At 24.1% G+C, this 16,459-nt stretch overlaps 1 protein-coding gene and 1 long non-coding RNA gene across 3 annotated transcripts; one reads left to right on the top strand and one right to left on the bottom strand.

Moving 5' to 3' along the window:
* Positions 1-1,272: 1,272 nt before the first annotated feature.
* Positions 1,273-3,656, bottom strand: LOC123259632. Of its 2 annotated transcripts, none has more exons than XR_006508291.1 (3): positions 3,422-3,656; positions 2,967-3,078; positions 1,273-1,340 (listed from the first exon to the last, which is right to left on the bottom strand). It is a non-coding gene; the product is annotated as an uncharacterized LOC123259632 (long non-coding RNA). The 2 variants fall into 2 exon arrangements; XR_006508290.1 differs by having other exon boundaries at positions 1,291-1,340; positions 2,960-3,078.
* Positions 3,657-6,514: 2,858 nt separating this feature from the next.
* Positions 6,515-16,288, top strand: LOC123259620 (vacuolar protein sorting-associated protein 16 homolog). Its single transcript, XM_044720225.1, has 13 exons — positions 6,515-6,717; positions 6,799-6,985; positions 7,055-7,183; positions 8,438-8,582; positions 8,674-9,350; positions 12,249-12,376; positions 12,457-12,601; positions 12,868-13,002; positions 13,474-13,635; positions 13,708-13,857; positions 13,938-14,282; positions 15,915-16,018; positions 16,094-16,288. The coding sequence occupies exons 1-13, from the start codon at positions 6,662-6,664 to the stop codon at positions 16,236-16,238; spliced, it is 2,508 nt and encodes an 835-aa protein (XP_044576160.1). The 5' UTR covers positions 6,515-6,661; the 3' UTR covers positions 16,239-16,288.
* The last annotated feature ends 171 nt before the right edge of the window (positions 16,289-16,459 follow it).

The raw sequence follows: 16,459 nt of genomic DNA, 5'->3' as shown, positions 1-16,459 counted from the left end.
GTAGAAAAGTGCTGTGTTTCGCATTGCCGGGTTATTATTTATTTATGTCTCCTGGAGGGATCGATTGATCAATGCGGGAAAGTAGATCGGATGTAGATGAAATATGCGGTGAATGTTTATTCAAGGTAATATATATATATTTTTTTTTTATGCAAGTAGTTAAAAGTGTCATCAACTTTTTTTTTATTATTTTATGCTAATTATAAATGATACTAAAGTTAGCTGGCAATTTTTTTTATTTTTATAAAAAATCTTTTTTAATAAGTAAAAAAAAAATTCTTCTAAAAATTATCAATAAATTTATTTTTAATTTTCAAATTTTTTAAATTTTTATAAAAAATCATTTTAATAAAAAAAACATACTTCTAAAAATTGTCACTAAATTTTTTTTTTAATTTTTATACTGTCAATTTTTTAATTTTTATAAAAAATCATTTTATTAAAAAAAAAAATACCTCTACAAATTATCACAAAATTTTTTTTTTAATTATTATATTGTTAATTTTATAATTTTTATAAAAAATCATTTTAAATAAAAAAAATACTTTAAAAATTAGCACAAAATTTTTTTTTTTAATTTTTTAATTTTTATAAAAAATCATTTTAATAAAAAAAAAATAATTCTAAAAATTGTCAATAAATTTTTTTTTTATTTTTATATTGTTAATTTGTTAATTTTTATAAAAAATCAAGTTAAATAAAAAAAAATACTTCTAAAAATTGTCACTAATTTTTTTTTTGAATTTTAAAATTTTCAATTTTTTTTATTTTTATAAAAAATCATTTTAATTAATAAAAAAAAATACTTTTAAAAATCGTTACAAAATTATTTTTTGTTTTAATTATTATAGTCAATTTTTTAATTTTTATAAAAAATAATTTTATTAAAAAAAAATACTTCTAAAAATTGTCACTAAATTTTTTTTTTAATTTTTAAATTTTCAATTTCTTTTAATTGTTATAAAAAATCATTTTATTAAAAAAAATACTTCTAAAAATTGTCACTAAATTTTTTTTTTGAATTTTAAAATTTTTTATTTTTATAAAAAATCATTTTATTAAAAAAAAATTCTTCTAAAAATTATTAAAATTTTTTAATTTTACATTTGGAATTTTTTTATTACATTTTTTTAATAATAATTTTATTGCTATAAAATAATAAAAAAATTTCTATAAAGTCTTTAAACTTCAGTGTCATTAATTCTAATGCAAATAATTTAATAATATGCATAAATAAAAATTTTATTTTGTTTTACCGCGTGATTATTTATTAATAAATTATTTATAAATCTGAATTCATATCTGCGGGGATCGAGATGATGCTTTATTGACAATAATAGCTGAATAAAAAAAAAGAAGACGAATACTCGTTTTTAAATATAATCAAGGGGAATTGAATGTATTTTTTTTTTTTTACACGCTTTATATTAGCTTCACTTGTATGTCAGTTTGTTTGTTTGTCAGTTTGTCAGTATGTCAGTAACTCTCCGTGGGTAATCTGCGCGCCTGCGGCCTTCCTTGGTTCTGGTAGCCGTTTCTCAGGCTCGCTCTCCGAAATCGAACTCTGATTCCCCGTATTTATAATATTTATAAATAATTATTTTTTATTAGCTTCACTTGTATGTCAGTATGTCAGTATGTCAGTATGTAACTCTCCGTGGGTAATTTGCGCGCCTGAATATTTTTGATAATCATCAAATAATAGTTTAAAAACTAAAAAATCACGCTTTTATAAATAAACCAAACTAAAAGTAAAAATAAATAATAGTTTAAAAAGTAAAACACGCTTTTTATAGAAAACCAAACTAAAAATAGAAAATAAATTTTAATAAATTTAAATTAAGAATAGTGTTAAAAATTTCAATAAATATAAATTAATAATAGTGTAAATAAAAAATGTATTTTATTTTAAAAAGCGTGAGGTGCATGGTGTCAATAGTTATAAATATTTTATTGACAGATATGAGTAGAGTGATTATCATTTTGATAATATCTTAAAAAGCACCCCACGCTTTTTTTGAAATAAAATACATTTTTTTATTTACACTATTATTAATTTATATTTATTGAAATTTTTAACACTATTCTTAATTTAAATTTATTAAAATTTATTTTCTATTTTTTAGTTTGGTTTTCTATAAAAAGCGTGTTTTTAGTTTTTTTAAACTATTATTTATTTTTTTACACGCTTTATATTAGCTTCACTTGTATGTCAGTATGTCAGTATGTAACTCTCCGTGGGTAATTTGCGCGCCTGAATATTTTTGATAATCAACAAATAATAGTTTAAAAAAAGTAAAAAATCACGCTTTTATAAATAAACCAAACTAAAAAGTAAAAAATAAATAATAGTTTAAAAAAAGTAAAAACACGCTTTTTATAGAAAACCAAACTAAAAAATAGAAAATAAATTTAAATTAAGAATAGTGTTAAAAATTTCAATAAATATAAATTAATAATAGTGTAAATAAAAATGTATTTTATTTTAAAAAGCGTGGGGTGCTTTTTAAGATATTATCAAAATGATAATCACTCTACTCATATCTGTCAATAAAATATTTATAACTATTGGACACCATGCACCTCACGCTTTTTAAAATAAAATACATTTTTTTTATTTACACTATTATTAATTTATATTTATTGAAATTTTTAACACTATTCTTAATTTAAATTTATTTTCTATTTTTTAGTTTGGTTTTCTATAAAAAGCGTGTTTTTAGTTTTTTTAAACTATTATTTTTAAATAGATAAAATCTTAATATTTTCATCCTTGAAAAAATAATACAAGGTGTGTTTTATATATCATTACGCTGAATATAAATTTATGGTAATATATTTGGTTAACAATGAACTACTAAGTGTTGGTAAAAGACTAATAGTAATGTCAAAAAATAATGTCCCACATAACGGACCGTAATTTTAATTGAGAAATAGAAAAAATTGTGTATATACTTACTACTTACGTATAATTTAAGAATAATGTAAAACCGCAAGCTTACGGTCGTGGGAAATTTTTTAAGTCGCGGAAAAAATAGTTGTTTAACCGCAAAGTAAAAATCCGCTGCATTCAGGAGTCTGTAATAATAATATTATTATAATAATTGGACAGTAGACAAATTACGGTAATAAAGTACAAGTTATACTGTTAAGTTTACACGTAAAAGACAACAGTAGCCATTATTTAACACGAATAATGCCATCGTAATGTCACTTTCTTTGTTTTTGTTTGTGTCTTCGATTGAGATAACTTTTAAATGCAGATAATACAATAGTAAATAGCGGGCGCAAGTTTTCTGGGTTTTAAAAGTACACAATAAAATTTTGTGTGGGAAAGTTAATTGGGAAATAATTGAGACTCTGGTGAGGAAAGAATTTATTGATCACTATCAAGATTATTTTAAGAGATGGTTGAACTTACCGGTGACAAATTTATTACCGCAATGTTTTTTTTTGTAATTAATATATGCTTAATTGTTTCAAGACAATAGATCATTAAGCGCGTGTGTGAGAATAATTATAACACTTTTTGTGAGATGTCGATTTTTATCAACTTCTAGGCTCTGTTTTCAAAAGTTACTTAATTTCCGAAAATGTTTTGTTTGTAACTATTTCCCATATAATTATTTTGAAATATTATTTCAGTATCAAATTACAAAAATTATTTATAATATAATAAAGTTAGCCGACGTTTTTAATTTTTTTATTATTAAATTAAAACAAGAAAATATTTTATAAAAATTGCACTTAAAGTTTTTCAAATTTTACAAATAAAATTTCTTTTAAATTATTTTTTTAATCAAAATTGTAAAAATTTTTAGATGTCAGCTGATGACTTAATTTTCATAAATTATTTTGAAACAATTTAAGCACTGAGTAAAAAAAAATAATATTGGTCAGCTGAAATTTGATGATTTTTAGGATTTTTTTAAACAAATAAATTAAAATAATACTTTTATAAAAAATTCCACTTGTAGATGTCAAAAAAATTTATTGTTGTCTTTTTTTTAAATGTTTTTTTTTTAATAGTAATTTATTTGTTGTAAAAATCCAAAAAATTGACAGTTAGCTAACTTCAGCTTCATAAAAAAAAAAAAAAAAAAAAAAAAAAACAATTAGTTAATAAATTTTATTAAAATTAAAATAATAATAAAGTTAGCCGACATTTTTGATTTTTTTATTTTGCTTAATTTATTAAATTAGAACTAAAAAATAATTTAAAAAAATTGCACTTATAGATATTCAATTTTTCCACAAATGAAAAATTTTTTTTTGATTTTTTTGTAATTATTTTTTTAATAAAATTATAAAAATTTTTAGATGTCGGCTGATTTGATTTTCATAAAATTAAATTAGCCGACGGTCAAAAATTTTTGATTTTTTTTTTAATTAAAAATTAGAACTAAAAACTTATTTTTAAAAATTCCACGGATAATTTTTAAAATTTTCTACATGTGAAAATTCTTGTTTTAATTATTTTTCAATAAAATAAATTATCAAAATTTTCAAATGGCTAATTTAATTTTCATATAAATTTTTATGAAAATCAAATCAGCCGACATCTAAAAATTTTTATAATTTTTTTATTAAAAAAATAATTACAAAAAAATCGAAAAAAAATTTTTCATTTGTGGAAAAATTGAATATCTATAAGTGCAATTTTTTAAAATTATTTTTTAGTTCTAATTTAAGGTAGTACCCTCGCCAAAGTCCTTTTCTTAGGATTTTTTTTTAATTTTGGTAGATTAATTTTCATATAATTCTGCGTCGATTGGCGCAATTTGAGAATTTTTTACCACCTAGTTTCCGAGATATTTAATTTTAAAGTTTGAGTTTTGAACGCTCTTATACATTACGGTATACGGGATATCGAAAAATTTACCTACAAACATTTTTATATCTTAGAAACTTTTCTTAGGATCTTTTTAAAAAACTAGAGTAACGTTAACTAACAACTAAACAATTTAAAAAAAAAAATTCATTGATAATTACCACACAGTTTCAGAGATATTTATTAATAAGTAATGAAAAATTTACCAGACTTTAACTGAGGAGGGGATACGTTAATAAAGCTGTGGCAACAGCGCAAGTTTTGTTAGCCGCGAAAGAAGTATGAAACGCGCATGCGCTGACAAATTTGAAAAGTTTAATTTACGTTAGGTGTAATATTATAGTTATTAATTTTATTTATTTGAAAAAACTATGATTATTTTATGAAAATAAGTATTTTTTATGATACTAAAGTTAGCCAACATTGTTAGTTTTTGACTTTTTAATAATTAAATTAGAAAAAAAAAATTTTTATATTGCATTTACAGTTTTTGAAGTTTTTTCAAGTGAAATTTCTTTTTATTTTTTGTAATCATTTTTCAATAAAAAAATTCTAAAATTTTTAAATGTCGGCTGAATTAATTTTAATTTTTTTATATTTATTAAAAATTTAAAAAGTTAACAATTTTAATATAATAATATATATTAATCTTGCAATGTATGTAAATAAATAAATAAACGCATGTATCAAAACAGAGGTAAGTCTACAGCCAGTCCAAAACACTACAGTATAATCACTATAAAATATCTTAACGCTCACGCAGTGTTGCCAGACTTTTCAAACGATCAGTATCTCCTTTGTGATTGGCTGAAATAAGTACATAAACAGCAAAAAGTTTTAGGCTTGTCAATAATGGCTATCTGGTATGTGTACCGTACACTCTGGCATAAACTTTTGACGACGGAAGTCGCGAGGGTAATACCTTATTAAGGTAGTACCTCCGCGACAATCCAGATCAAAAATTTTGACTCGCTATCCATGTTATACGTATCGACAGAGCTAAGGTTGTAGGTTAAGATTTTTAACGTTACTGTACTCGTCACTACTATATTCTCTATACATATACACACACACTACGGTTGCAGTGACTAGCGGCTGTTTTTGTACCCCTCTCCTAAAAATAATCCTCTAAAAGTGAAATTGATTTTAATTAATCTCGAAAACTACATGGTAAAAAATTTTCATTTTTTTTTTAATTGTTCGAAATATCATATTCTTCAATCTACTAGTTTTTGATAAAGTCTTGAAATTCTTTCGATGGAAAAATTAAAAAATACTGTCATTTTCCCACGCTTCTCCTATGTTACATGTACAAAAATGTCATTTTCAATTGCAATTATCTCGAGCTTGGTGTGGTAAATCGTCTTCAAATTTTAACAGCATATGTATTATGTATTTAATGACTTATATTCAAAGTTTCGAGGATTTCTTGAAATATTGCTTTCATAACCGTACTACCTTAAGCAAAATAAAAAAATAAAAAATCTAGACTAACTTTAGTATGATAATTTTTTCACATTTTATAATAAAAATTAATTAAAATTAAATAAATAAATTTTTAATGCAAAGATTAAAAATGGTGGAAGGGTTAGTTGACATTTTTTCTTTATTATTACTGATTGATTATTATTAATAGCTGACATTTTAAAAGCAGCGCCACCAACTTAGCGCTTAGTAACTTTTTAAAAATAAAAAAGTCACTAGAATTTACAAATGGCGGATCTAGTTAGATTATCTGTCAAAGAGATCCAGATCCATGCACTGCTCATTGTCAAAAAATAAATAACAAACAATTAAAAATAATTATATTATTATAAATAAATAATAACAATGCCTGTCATGTTGACTGCTGACTGGTTCCCTCTGGGAAGGGACACTTACTTTCGGTAATTATTACAATTATAAAATAAAAAAAATTTTTGAGTAATTAAATTTTATAAGTAATAATAAATAATTTTATTTTTCAGAAAATTCGAACTTTACCCAATGGAATTTCAATATGAAGTAAATTTAAATAATTTACTAATTGCTGCGCCCTACGGAGGGTCAATAGCAGTCACGAGAGATCCTAAAAAATTTGTTAAAGTTCAAGGTGCTAACAAACCTATCATATCTCTTTACTCGTCATCAGGAAAAGTAACTTCTAAATTCACAGTACGTATTTTTTTAGTAGACAAAAAAATTGTAGTCATTATCAATAATTGATTGAAATTTATTTAAAAGTGGAACAGTGGTCAATTAGTTAAAATGGGATGGTCTCATCAAGAAGAGCTGCTGTGCGTTCAAGATGATGGAATGATTCTTAATTATGATCTTTTTGGAACATATCAGACTACTTTTAGCATGGGAAGTGTATGTAAAATTATTATTAATTTTATAAAAATTAAGTTAGCCGACATTAAAAAATAAAAAAAATTTTTTTTATTGAAAAAATGACTACAAAAAAAAGAAAAAAAAATTTCATTTGTAAAAAATTTTAAAAACTAAGTGCACTTTTTAAAAAATGTTTTTTTGTTCTAATTTAATTATTAAAAAAAAATCACAAAATTAAAAACGTCGGCTAACTTTAGTATCATATTAATTTTTATGATATTAAAATTGAGAATCTGATAATTTTAAGAAAAATTTTAAGTGATAAATTATAGCAAAAAAAATTTATTTAAAAAATTCCATCTTTAGAAGCTCTAAAATGACATTAAAGTTAGCAGTAACTTGATAATTTTTTTAATTTTGTTTAACAAAAAAATTTGTCACAAAAAGGTATTTTTAAAAAATTGCATTATTTATTTTTAAAAATTTTTACGTCAACTTTTTTTTGCCATAATTTATTTGTTATAAAATTCTTAAAATTATTGAATATCTGGTAAATATTTACAAGTGGGGTCAACCATTTTAATTTTCATTTTTTTGAAGGAATCTTCTGTTTGATTTTATTGATATTTTTTTTTTTTTTTTTAAATACATAAAAAAAAAAGTTGATTATCAATTTCAACAAATTTTACAAATTTTCAAAAAAATTTATAACTTTTTTAGAAAATTGTGATATTCAACTTTTTTTTTTAAATTGTTCGTTTTTTTATGTATTTTTCAAAAAAAAAATATCAAATACATCAAAAAAAGATAAAATAGAAATTTTATCCAAAAACATGAAAGCCAAAATTTTTTCCACTTTTCAAAGATAATTTTTTAATTGAAATATTAATTTCTTGATATTTTCGACATCACCACCATAAATCCGCCGTAAAAACAAAAAATAAAAAAAAAAATTATGATGATCCATCAATTCATTTATTTTTTATGGCCAAAAATAGGTTTGACCCTACTTGTAAATAATTACCTTTTATTTAACAAAAAAATTTGTTCCAAAAATTGCATTATTTATTTTTTCAATATTTCTACATATCAATTTTTTGCCATAATTTATTTGTTATAAAATTATTAAATATATGCTAAATTAATTTTCATGGCTCTAAAAAATTATTATTGCAATTTTTTATCAATAATTTTCTAGACCTAGTTTATTATTTAAAAAATTTTAAAGTATCTAATGTCTGATTTCAATGAAAAATTTTTTTTATAAAAAAAATAATTTATTTTATTTTTTAGGAAGCAAAAAATACTAAAGTAATTGACGCTAAATTTTTTACATCAGCAAATGGTACTGGAGTAGCAGTTTTGACTTCTACAAATTTAGTATTCCTAGTAAATAATGTCGCAGAGCCTAAAGTGCGACAACTTCCCGAAATTCCTAGTAAATAATTTTTTAATCTTAGTAAAGTAATTAAAATTTAATAATTTTATAATATATTAATTAAATAAAAAATACTATTAATTTTATCCAGAATTAGGAGGTCCAATAGACTCTTGGTGCGTCGTAAGTTTCGAAAGACAGAGCCAAGTAATAGTAGCGAATCAAAATGGCCTGTACCAAATCCAACACATGGGTAAAACACCAGCACCTATACCCTTTGGTAATTTATTCAGTAACAAAATAAACAGTGTCACTGCGATGGCTGTGTCTGCAAATAATTTGCACCTGGCTCTGTACGGAGACACCGGACATTTATACCTCGGGTCAGTGGATCTGAAGGAGAAGTACACAGAGTGCATAACTGGGATGAGCAAACCACTGACAAATATTGCCTGGTGCGGAACTGAGGCCGTGGTTTGCTGCTGGAATAATTCCCTGATGGTCGTAGGGCGTAGCGGTGATACTATTTTGCACGTCTACGACAGTCCGGCTCATTTAGTAACAGAGATTGACGGTGTGAGAGTCATTTCTGCTAGCTCTCACGAGATGATTCAAAAAGTTCCTAATGTTGTGCAGAAAATTTTCCGCATCAACTCGACCGACTCAGCTTCTTATCTGCTTGAAGCTTCAAAGCAGTTTGAAAAGCGCAGTCATAAAGCTGATAGTTATATTGATTTGGTTAAAGACAAGCTTGATGGGGCCATTAAAGATTGCGTTAATGCTGCGAGTCATGAGTTTGATTCAGAAACTCAGAAACTTCTTATGCGAGTAATTAATTTTTTTTTATTATTTATTCAAACGCCAATTGGCTTTACATTAAGTTTACATTCAAGTAAATTTTAACTTTAGGCGAAAAAAAAAAAAAAAAACATTAAAATTTTATTAGGATTTAATTGAAATTTAATTAATTTCATTTACTTTATTACTTTAATTTAATAACAGTATACAAACAATATTCCTGAGAGTAATTATTACAAACAAAAAGAAATTGCATTTTTCAACAGACTAGTGGTGATTGGTTAGAAGTAGCCGTTTAACCGATTATACAAACTAGTGATGCGAAATGACGGTCATTTTCAATTTCAGAAAATGCTCGTCAATTGTCATTTTTTTTTTGGTCAGTCACAAAAATTCATGAGCATTTTTTTTTCTTTTTACTAAAATTCCTCTAAAAAAAAATCAAACCAACATATTTCATATGGAACCTCAATATTTTAAATATTTAAAACGAAATTTGTCTGAAAATTCTGACGGTAATAAACAAATTTGGCTTGCTCAACTATTTAGATGGAAAATGACCGTCAAAAATTTTTTGGTCAATTTTTTAGACTTGAAAATCCGGTGAAATTTGTTTACTGAAATTTATTCTACAGATTATTTGTTAAAAACAATCACTATATCTATTAATACAAACACAAAACTTATCTAAAAATTCTGACGGTAGTAAACAAATCTGGCTTGCTCAACTACTTAAATGGAAAATGACCGTCAAAAATTTTTCGGTCATTTTTTGGTCAAGTTTAAAAATTTTTTTAATTAAATCGCCATTCAATTCAAAAAATGACCGGCGGTCATTTTTTTTTAGTTGGTCAATTGACGTCAAATGACGAGCATTTGACGAGCACATGCTTTGCTTCACATCACTAATACAAACGATATGATCGATGTGTCAAATAATTTGAGGTATCAGAAATTATTGTTGATTAGATTAGCGATCCTATTTCTCGGGCTATTATTTTATTTATTTATTTATTTCTTTGGAAAAGACCCAAAAGCCAAAGGCCAATAATAAGGTCACATTTTACATTTCATATAGAATATATAAATTTTTACATTATTATAAATACTTGTTTAATTACAAAATATTTTGTGCATTAAAGTAGAATAGTTTTGATTTTATTAAAATTAATTTTGTATCTAACATTACTGAAGAAGAAGGCGGCCAAAGGCCATTAATTAATAATTAATAACAGTTTGTTTAACATTCAATACTTAAGGGGCCATGAAAGAAGATTTGATAACATTTTTATGAGATGATTTTTGGTGCATTGTTTTGAGCTAAATTTTGGACAGTTTTTAATCAAATTTAAACCACATATAAAAAATATAATAATAAAAGCAGGGAACTAATTTATATATGAAATTTTTACAAAAAAAAATTAATTCATAAGAAAAATTGCAACTTTATACAGCCTACAGAAATTTACGTCAAAATAATGAATTTTTGTTTATTTTATGGAAACAATGATCATAAAAAAGAGTTCCCTGCATTCTTTGTCACTACTAAGTTATAAAAAATCTATAAACTCGATTATTTATAATCACAATTATTAATAATAATGCACCGAATGTAATTATCAATAAACAAGTGGATATTATTCTTATGAATTAATTTTTTTTTTGTAAAAATTTCATATATAAATTAGTTCCTTGCTTTTATTATTATATTTTTTATATGTGGTTTAAATTTGATTAAAAACTGTCCAAAATTTAGCTCAAAACAATGCACCAAAAGTCATCTCATAAAAATGTTATCAAATCTTCTTTCATGGCCCCTTAAATTAAATAAGCATAGTATTAGAATTGTATTCTAATATATGCAGGAAAATTAGGAAAAAGAATAACAAAATACAAAAAGTTAAAACGTTATTATATATATATTAGGGTGGCGCAAAAAAACCGACTATTTTTATTTTTTGAGTCTCGAGTGAAAAAATGTTAGTATTTGATGTTTTAAGAGCCCTCACCAAAGGACAGCTTAAAAAAAATTTTTTAAGAGGTCACTTCAAATTTTTTAAAATTTCAAAAATCGTCAAAAATCGAATTTTTTTTTTTTTAATTTTTTTTCTCGTTACGGTATAATTTTCTAGACAAAAAGAAATAAGTTTCTGAAAGTTTCAGTTCAAAATTTAAATTTTGAAAAGTCGCTCATAATTTTTTTTTTTTTCTCTAATTAGTCATATCGCCGACTTTAAGTGTTAGGAGTGGTACGTTGGGGTCTTTTTGGTTTGAAAAAGTCTTAACCTACGCGGCAAGGTCAAATTTCAACCAAGCTGGTTTCTAAGACAAGCTTGGGATTCGAACCCACGCCTGGCAGTTGATTAAATAAAATTATTAAATTAAAAAAAAATTATATTTTCTATGTTGTGCTTGATTTTTAGTTCATCTCGTGATGTATTTTTATCGATTATTGTACTAAATAAAAAAAAAAAAATGCATGGAATTTTAATTTGAATAGTAAAAGGTCGCTCGAAAAATCTAAACTAATGCACTAATAAATTGAAAAAATTATGAGCGACTTTTTCAAAATTCAAATTTTGAACTGAAATTTTCAGAAACTTGTTTTAGTCTATAAAATTATCCCGTAACGAGAAAAAAAAAAAAAATTCGATTTTTGACGATTTTTGAAATTTAAAAATTTGGAGCGACATCTTAAAAATTTTTTTAAGCTGTCCTCTGGAGAGAGCTCTTAAAACATCAAAAAACTAACATTTTTTCACTCGAGACTAAAAAAAAAAATAGTCGGTTTTGCGCCACCCTAATATATATATATATATATATATATATATATATATATATATATATATATAACTCTTGGTATTTTTAATGGTCTCTATTATAATTAATATAATTAAAAGAATCTTTTGTTGAAAAAAATATTTTCAGGCTGCAAAATTTGGAAAAGGATTCAGCAAAACAATAGACCCAGAGCGTTACGTAACAATGTGTAGAATTTTGAGAGTTTTAAATGCCATAAGACATCCAACCATCGGAATTCCTTTGACATTCACACAGTATATTTTATATCTCTAGTTTCAAAGAATATTAATTTATTTTCATTTAAAATTATGTAATAAATTTCTCAATTATTTAGATTGGACTTATTGACAAATCAAGTATTACTCGACCGATTGGTCGTCAGGCGACACTATTATTTGGCTATTCAGATAGCCAGGCATTTACAAATACCTGAGGAAGATGGTGAAAGTAGAATTCTTGCTCATTGGGCTTGTTATAAAGTATTTTCAATTTTCGAATAATTTTCTTTATTTTTAGATAAATTTGATTATTTATTTCCCTGTTTAAAAATATTTATCGAAAAAAAATTAAAAAAATTCGCTCTATACAATTTATATATCTATAGATATGTACTGAGAAATAGAAATCAATTGGAATTATTGAAAAAATTTCAAATCTCATGATAGTGAATTTTTTTTTAATGAACATTTTTAAACAGGTTTACTATCTAATTATTTATCTAATTAGATAAATTAATTATTTTTAGGTAAAACAAACAGTATTGGATAAAGAACAAATAGCCGAAGAAATAGCAGCCAAATTAGGATATGCACGTGGAGTATCTTACAGTGAAATAGCTGAAAAAGCTGCTGATTGCGGTAGAAAACAATTGGCTATAAAAGTATTTATTATTTACTAAAAAATGTTATTTATTTGATAAAAATTAAATTAAATTAATTAAATAAAATAAAATAAATTTAATTAATTAATTGAAAAAAAATAAATTTAATTAATTAATTAAATGAAATAAATTTAATTAAATAAAATGAATTTAATTAATTAAATAAAATAAATTTAATTAATTAAATAAAATAAATTTAATTAATTAATTAAATAAAATAAATTTAATTAATTAATTAAGTAAAATAAATTTAATTAATTAATTAAATAAAATAAATTTAATTAATTAATTAAATAAAATAAATTTAATTAATTAATTAAATAAAATAAATTTAATTAATTAATTAAGTAAAATAAATTTAATTAATTAATTAAATAAAATAAATTTAATTAATTAATTATGTAAAATAAATTTAATTAATTAATTAAATAAAATAAAGTTAATTAATTATTAAAATTTTCATATTTTTAGTTAATCGATTATGAACTAAGAGCTCATCTTCAAGTGCCACTACTCTTGCGTTTGGGTGTCGAAAGAGCAGCTCTTGACAAAGCCGTAGAAAGTGGAAACACTGATTTGGTTTATCACGTTATTTTACATTTCCAAAAGAACATGCCTCTGGCTAATTTTGAAGTAACTTTCTACGAATAATTTTATTTAAAATAAAATAATTTATTCCAATTATGTAATTGATGTTATTTTCAGATGTCGATAAAACACTGCCCATTAGCGATGTCGTTGTACATTAAGTATTGTCGAAATCATAATCGAGAAGCGTTGCTGGATATTTATGATATGTATGACGATTTTTACTCACAAGCTCTCTGGTATATCAGAGAAAGCTATCAGCCTAAAGTAATTTATTAATTAATTAACATCTTAAATAAAATAATTAGAATTAGTAGTTATTAATTAATGAGTATAATTAATTGTAGAATGCTTTGACCCGAGAACCACTGTTACAAAATGCTCAAGAAAAATTCAAGATGGGTCGCTATGACACCAATGCAGCCTTGACTGAGGAGCAAGTACGCTTGCTGAAGTATCAGAAACAATTAGAAGAAACTTTACGCGAATCAGTAATAGGAAAATCGCTTCATGACACAGTACAGTTGTTGCTAATGCAAAATGAAGTTAAGTTAGCTGATAAATTACGCTCGGAGTACAAAATTCCGGACAAGAGGTACTGGTGGTTAAGGATTCAGTGCTTGTCCGAGCAAGGGCTTTGGGGAGAGATGGAAAAGTTTTCTAAAAGCAAAAAATCTCCGATTGGTTACGAGGTATTGTGCATTTTTTATTTTTAAAAATTTTAATTATTAAAATAATTAAAACTAGCGACCTTGCAGTCACTATGTGACTGCCGTGACTTGTGAACTATACAAAATTAAAATTTTGCTTTATTAAATAATGACTTTTGCCAAATTGCACTGTACATTTTTAACTATTGACGGTCTTAAAGATATAAGCTCATCCCGATGTAACACTCATCAAGAGCTTTCATTTGAGTACCCACATCAATTTTTCATATGTACATTAGGTGGCGCAAAAAAACCGACTATTTTTTTTTTTTGAGTCTCGAGTGAAAAAATGTTAGTTTTTGATATTTTAAGAGCTCTCTCCAAAGTACAGCTTAAAAAAAATTTTTTAATATGTAGCTCCGAATTTTTTTAAAATTCAAAAATCGTCAAAAATCGAATTTTTTTTTTCATTTTTTTCTCGTTACGGTATAATTTTATAGACTAAAAAAAAATAATTTTCTGAAAATTTCAGTTCAAAATTTGAATTTTGAAAGGTCGCTCATAATTTTTTTCAATTTATTAGTGCATTAGTTAAGATTTTTTCGAGCGACCTTTTACTGTTCAAATTAAAATTCCATGCATTTCTTTTTTATTATTTGGTACAATAATCGATAAAAATACATCACGAGATGAACTAAAAATCAAGCACAACATAGAAAATATAATTTTTTTTTAATTTAATAACTTTATTTAATCAACTGCCAGGCGCGGGTTTGAATCCCAAGCTGGTCTTAGAAACCAGCTTGGTTGAGATTTGACTTTGCCGCGTAGGTTAAGATTTTTTCAAACTATACCGTAACGAGAAAAAAATAAAAAAAATTCGATTTTTGACGATTTTGAAATTTTAAAAATTTGGAGTGACCTCTTAAAAATTTTTTTGAGCTGTCCTTTGGTGAGGGCTCTTAAAAATCAAGAACTAACATTTTTCACTCGAGACTCAAAAAAAAATAGTAGGTTTTTGCGCCACCCTAATATACATATATATACATACATATATATATATATATATATATATATATATATATGAAAAATTGATGTAGGTACTCAAATGAAAGGTCTCGATGAGTGTAACATCGGGGTGAGCTTATATCTGCAAAAATGTTATTATTTGACAAGATAACAAAGTCAGTTCTTAATTATTGACATTTTTTAAGATATAAGCTCATCCCGATGTTACACTCAACAAGAGCTTTCATTTGAGTACCCACATCAATTTTTCATATATTTTATATATTTATATATATGAATACATGAAAAATATATAAAAATGCATGTGGGTACTCAAATGAAAGGTCTCGATGAGTGTAACATCGGGATGAGCTTATATCTTCAAAAATGTCAATAGTTCACAAGATACAAGGTCATTTCTTAATTATGTATCTAGAAATAGAGCTTTTTCAAATGCAGCCTAAATATTTATCATAATAAATTGACTATCTGTGAGAATGATATGAAACCTTGAAAAGGCATAAATTAAAATCAAGACCTTTGCAATGTCACGGAATTTTAATAAAAAAAAAAAACCGATTTTATTATAAGACTATCCTAGATACATAATTTTTCTTATTCTCTTAATAATATAGATTAATAATAATAAAAATTATTTTTAATCAGCCGTTTATCGACGAGTGCTTGAAGTATAATCATATAGAAGAAGGAAAAAAATATTTATCTCGTGTAAGAGATGAATTAAAAGTTAAATATCTCGCTAAATTCAAGTAAGTTTTTTTTATAAAAAATTTGATTGTAAATAACTTTGTTTTATTAGTTATTAATAATTTTATTTTAAATAGAATGCTAGTAGAAGCAGCTCAAACTGCGTACGACCAAAGAGATTCCTCGGCTCTATCATTCGTGCTAGCACAGTGCGGACCTGCGGACAGATTACTCGCAGAAAAAATAAACGGAATGTTAACTAGTCTTCGAAGTAATAAATAATTATAATTTATAATAAATTGTTTAATATATATTTTGTACATACTATTTTATATTAAATACATTTAAACTATAATTTGAAACCGGTTAAATTAAAAATACTTATTTTATCCGATTTTTGTTAATTTTTTATACATATTTATAAAAATCATTTTTGAAAAAATAAAAATTGTAGAAATAGATTTATATTTATAATTAATTAAATTCATGGATAATTAATTATG

The sequence above is a fragment of the Cotesia glomerata genome, linkage group LG1 (assembly GCF_020080835.1).
Source record: "Cotesia glomerata isolate CgM1 linkage group LG1, MPM_Cglom_v2.3, whole genome shotgun sequence".
NCBI lineage: Eukaryota > Metazoa > Arthropoda > Insecta > Hymenoptera > Braconidae > Cotesia > Cotesia glomerata.
Note: the sequence above shows the minus strand (reverse complement) of the source record. Positions and strands in the feature narration are given on the sequence as shown.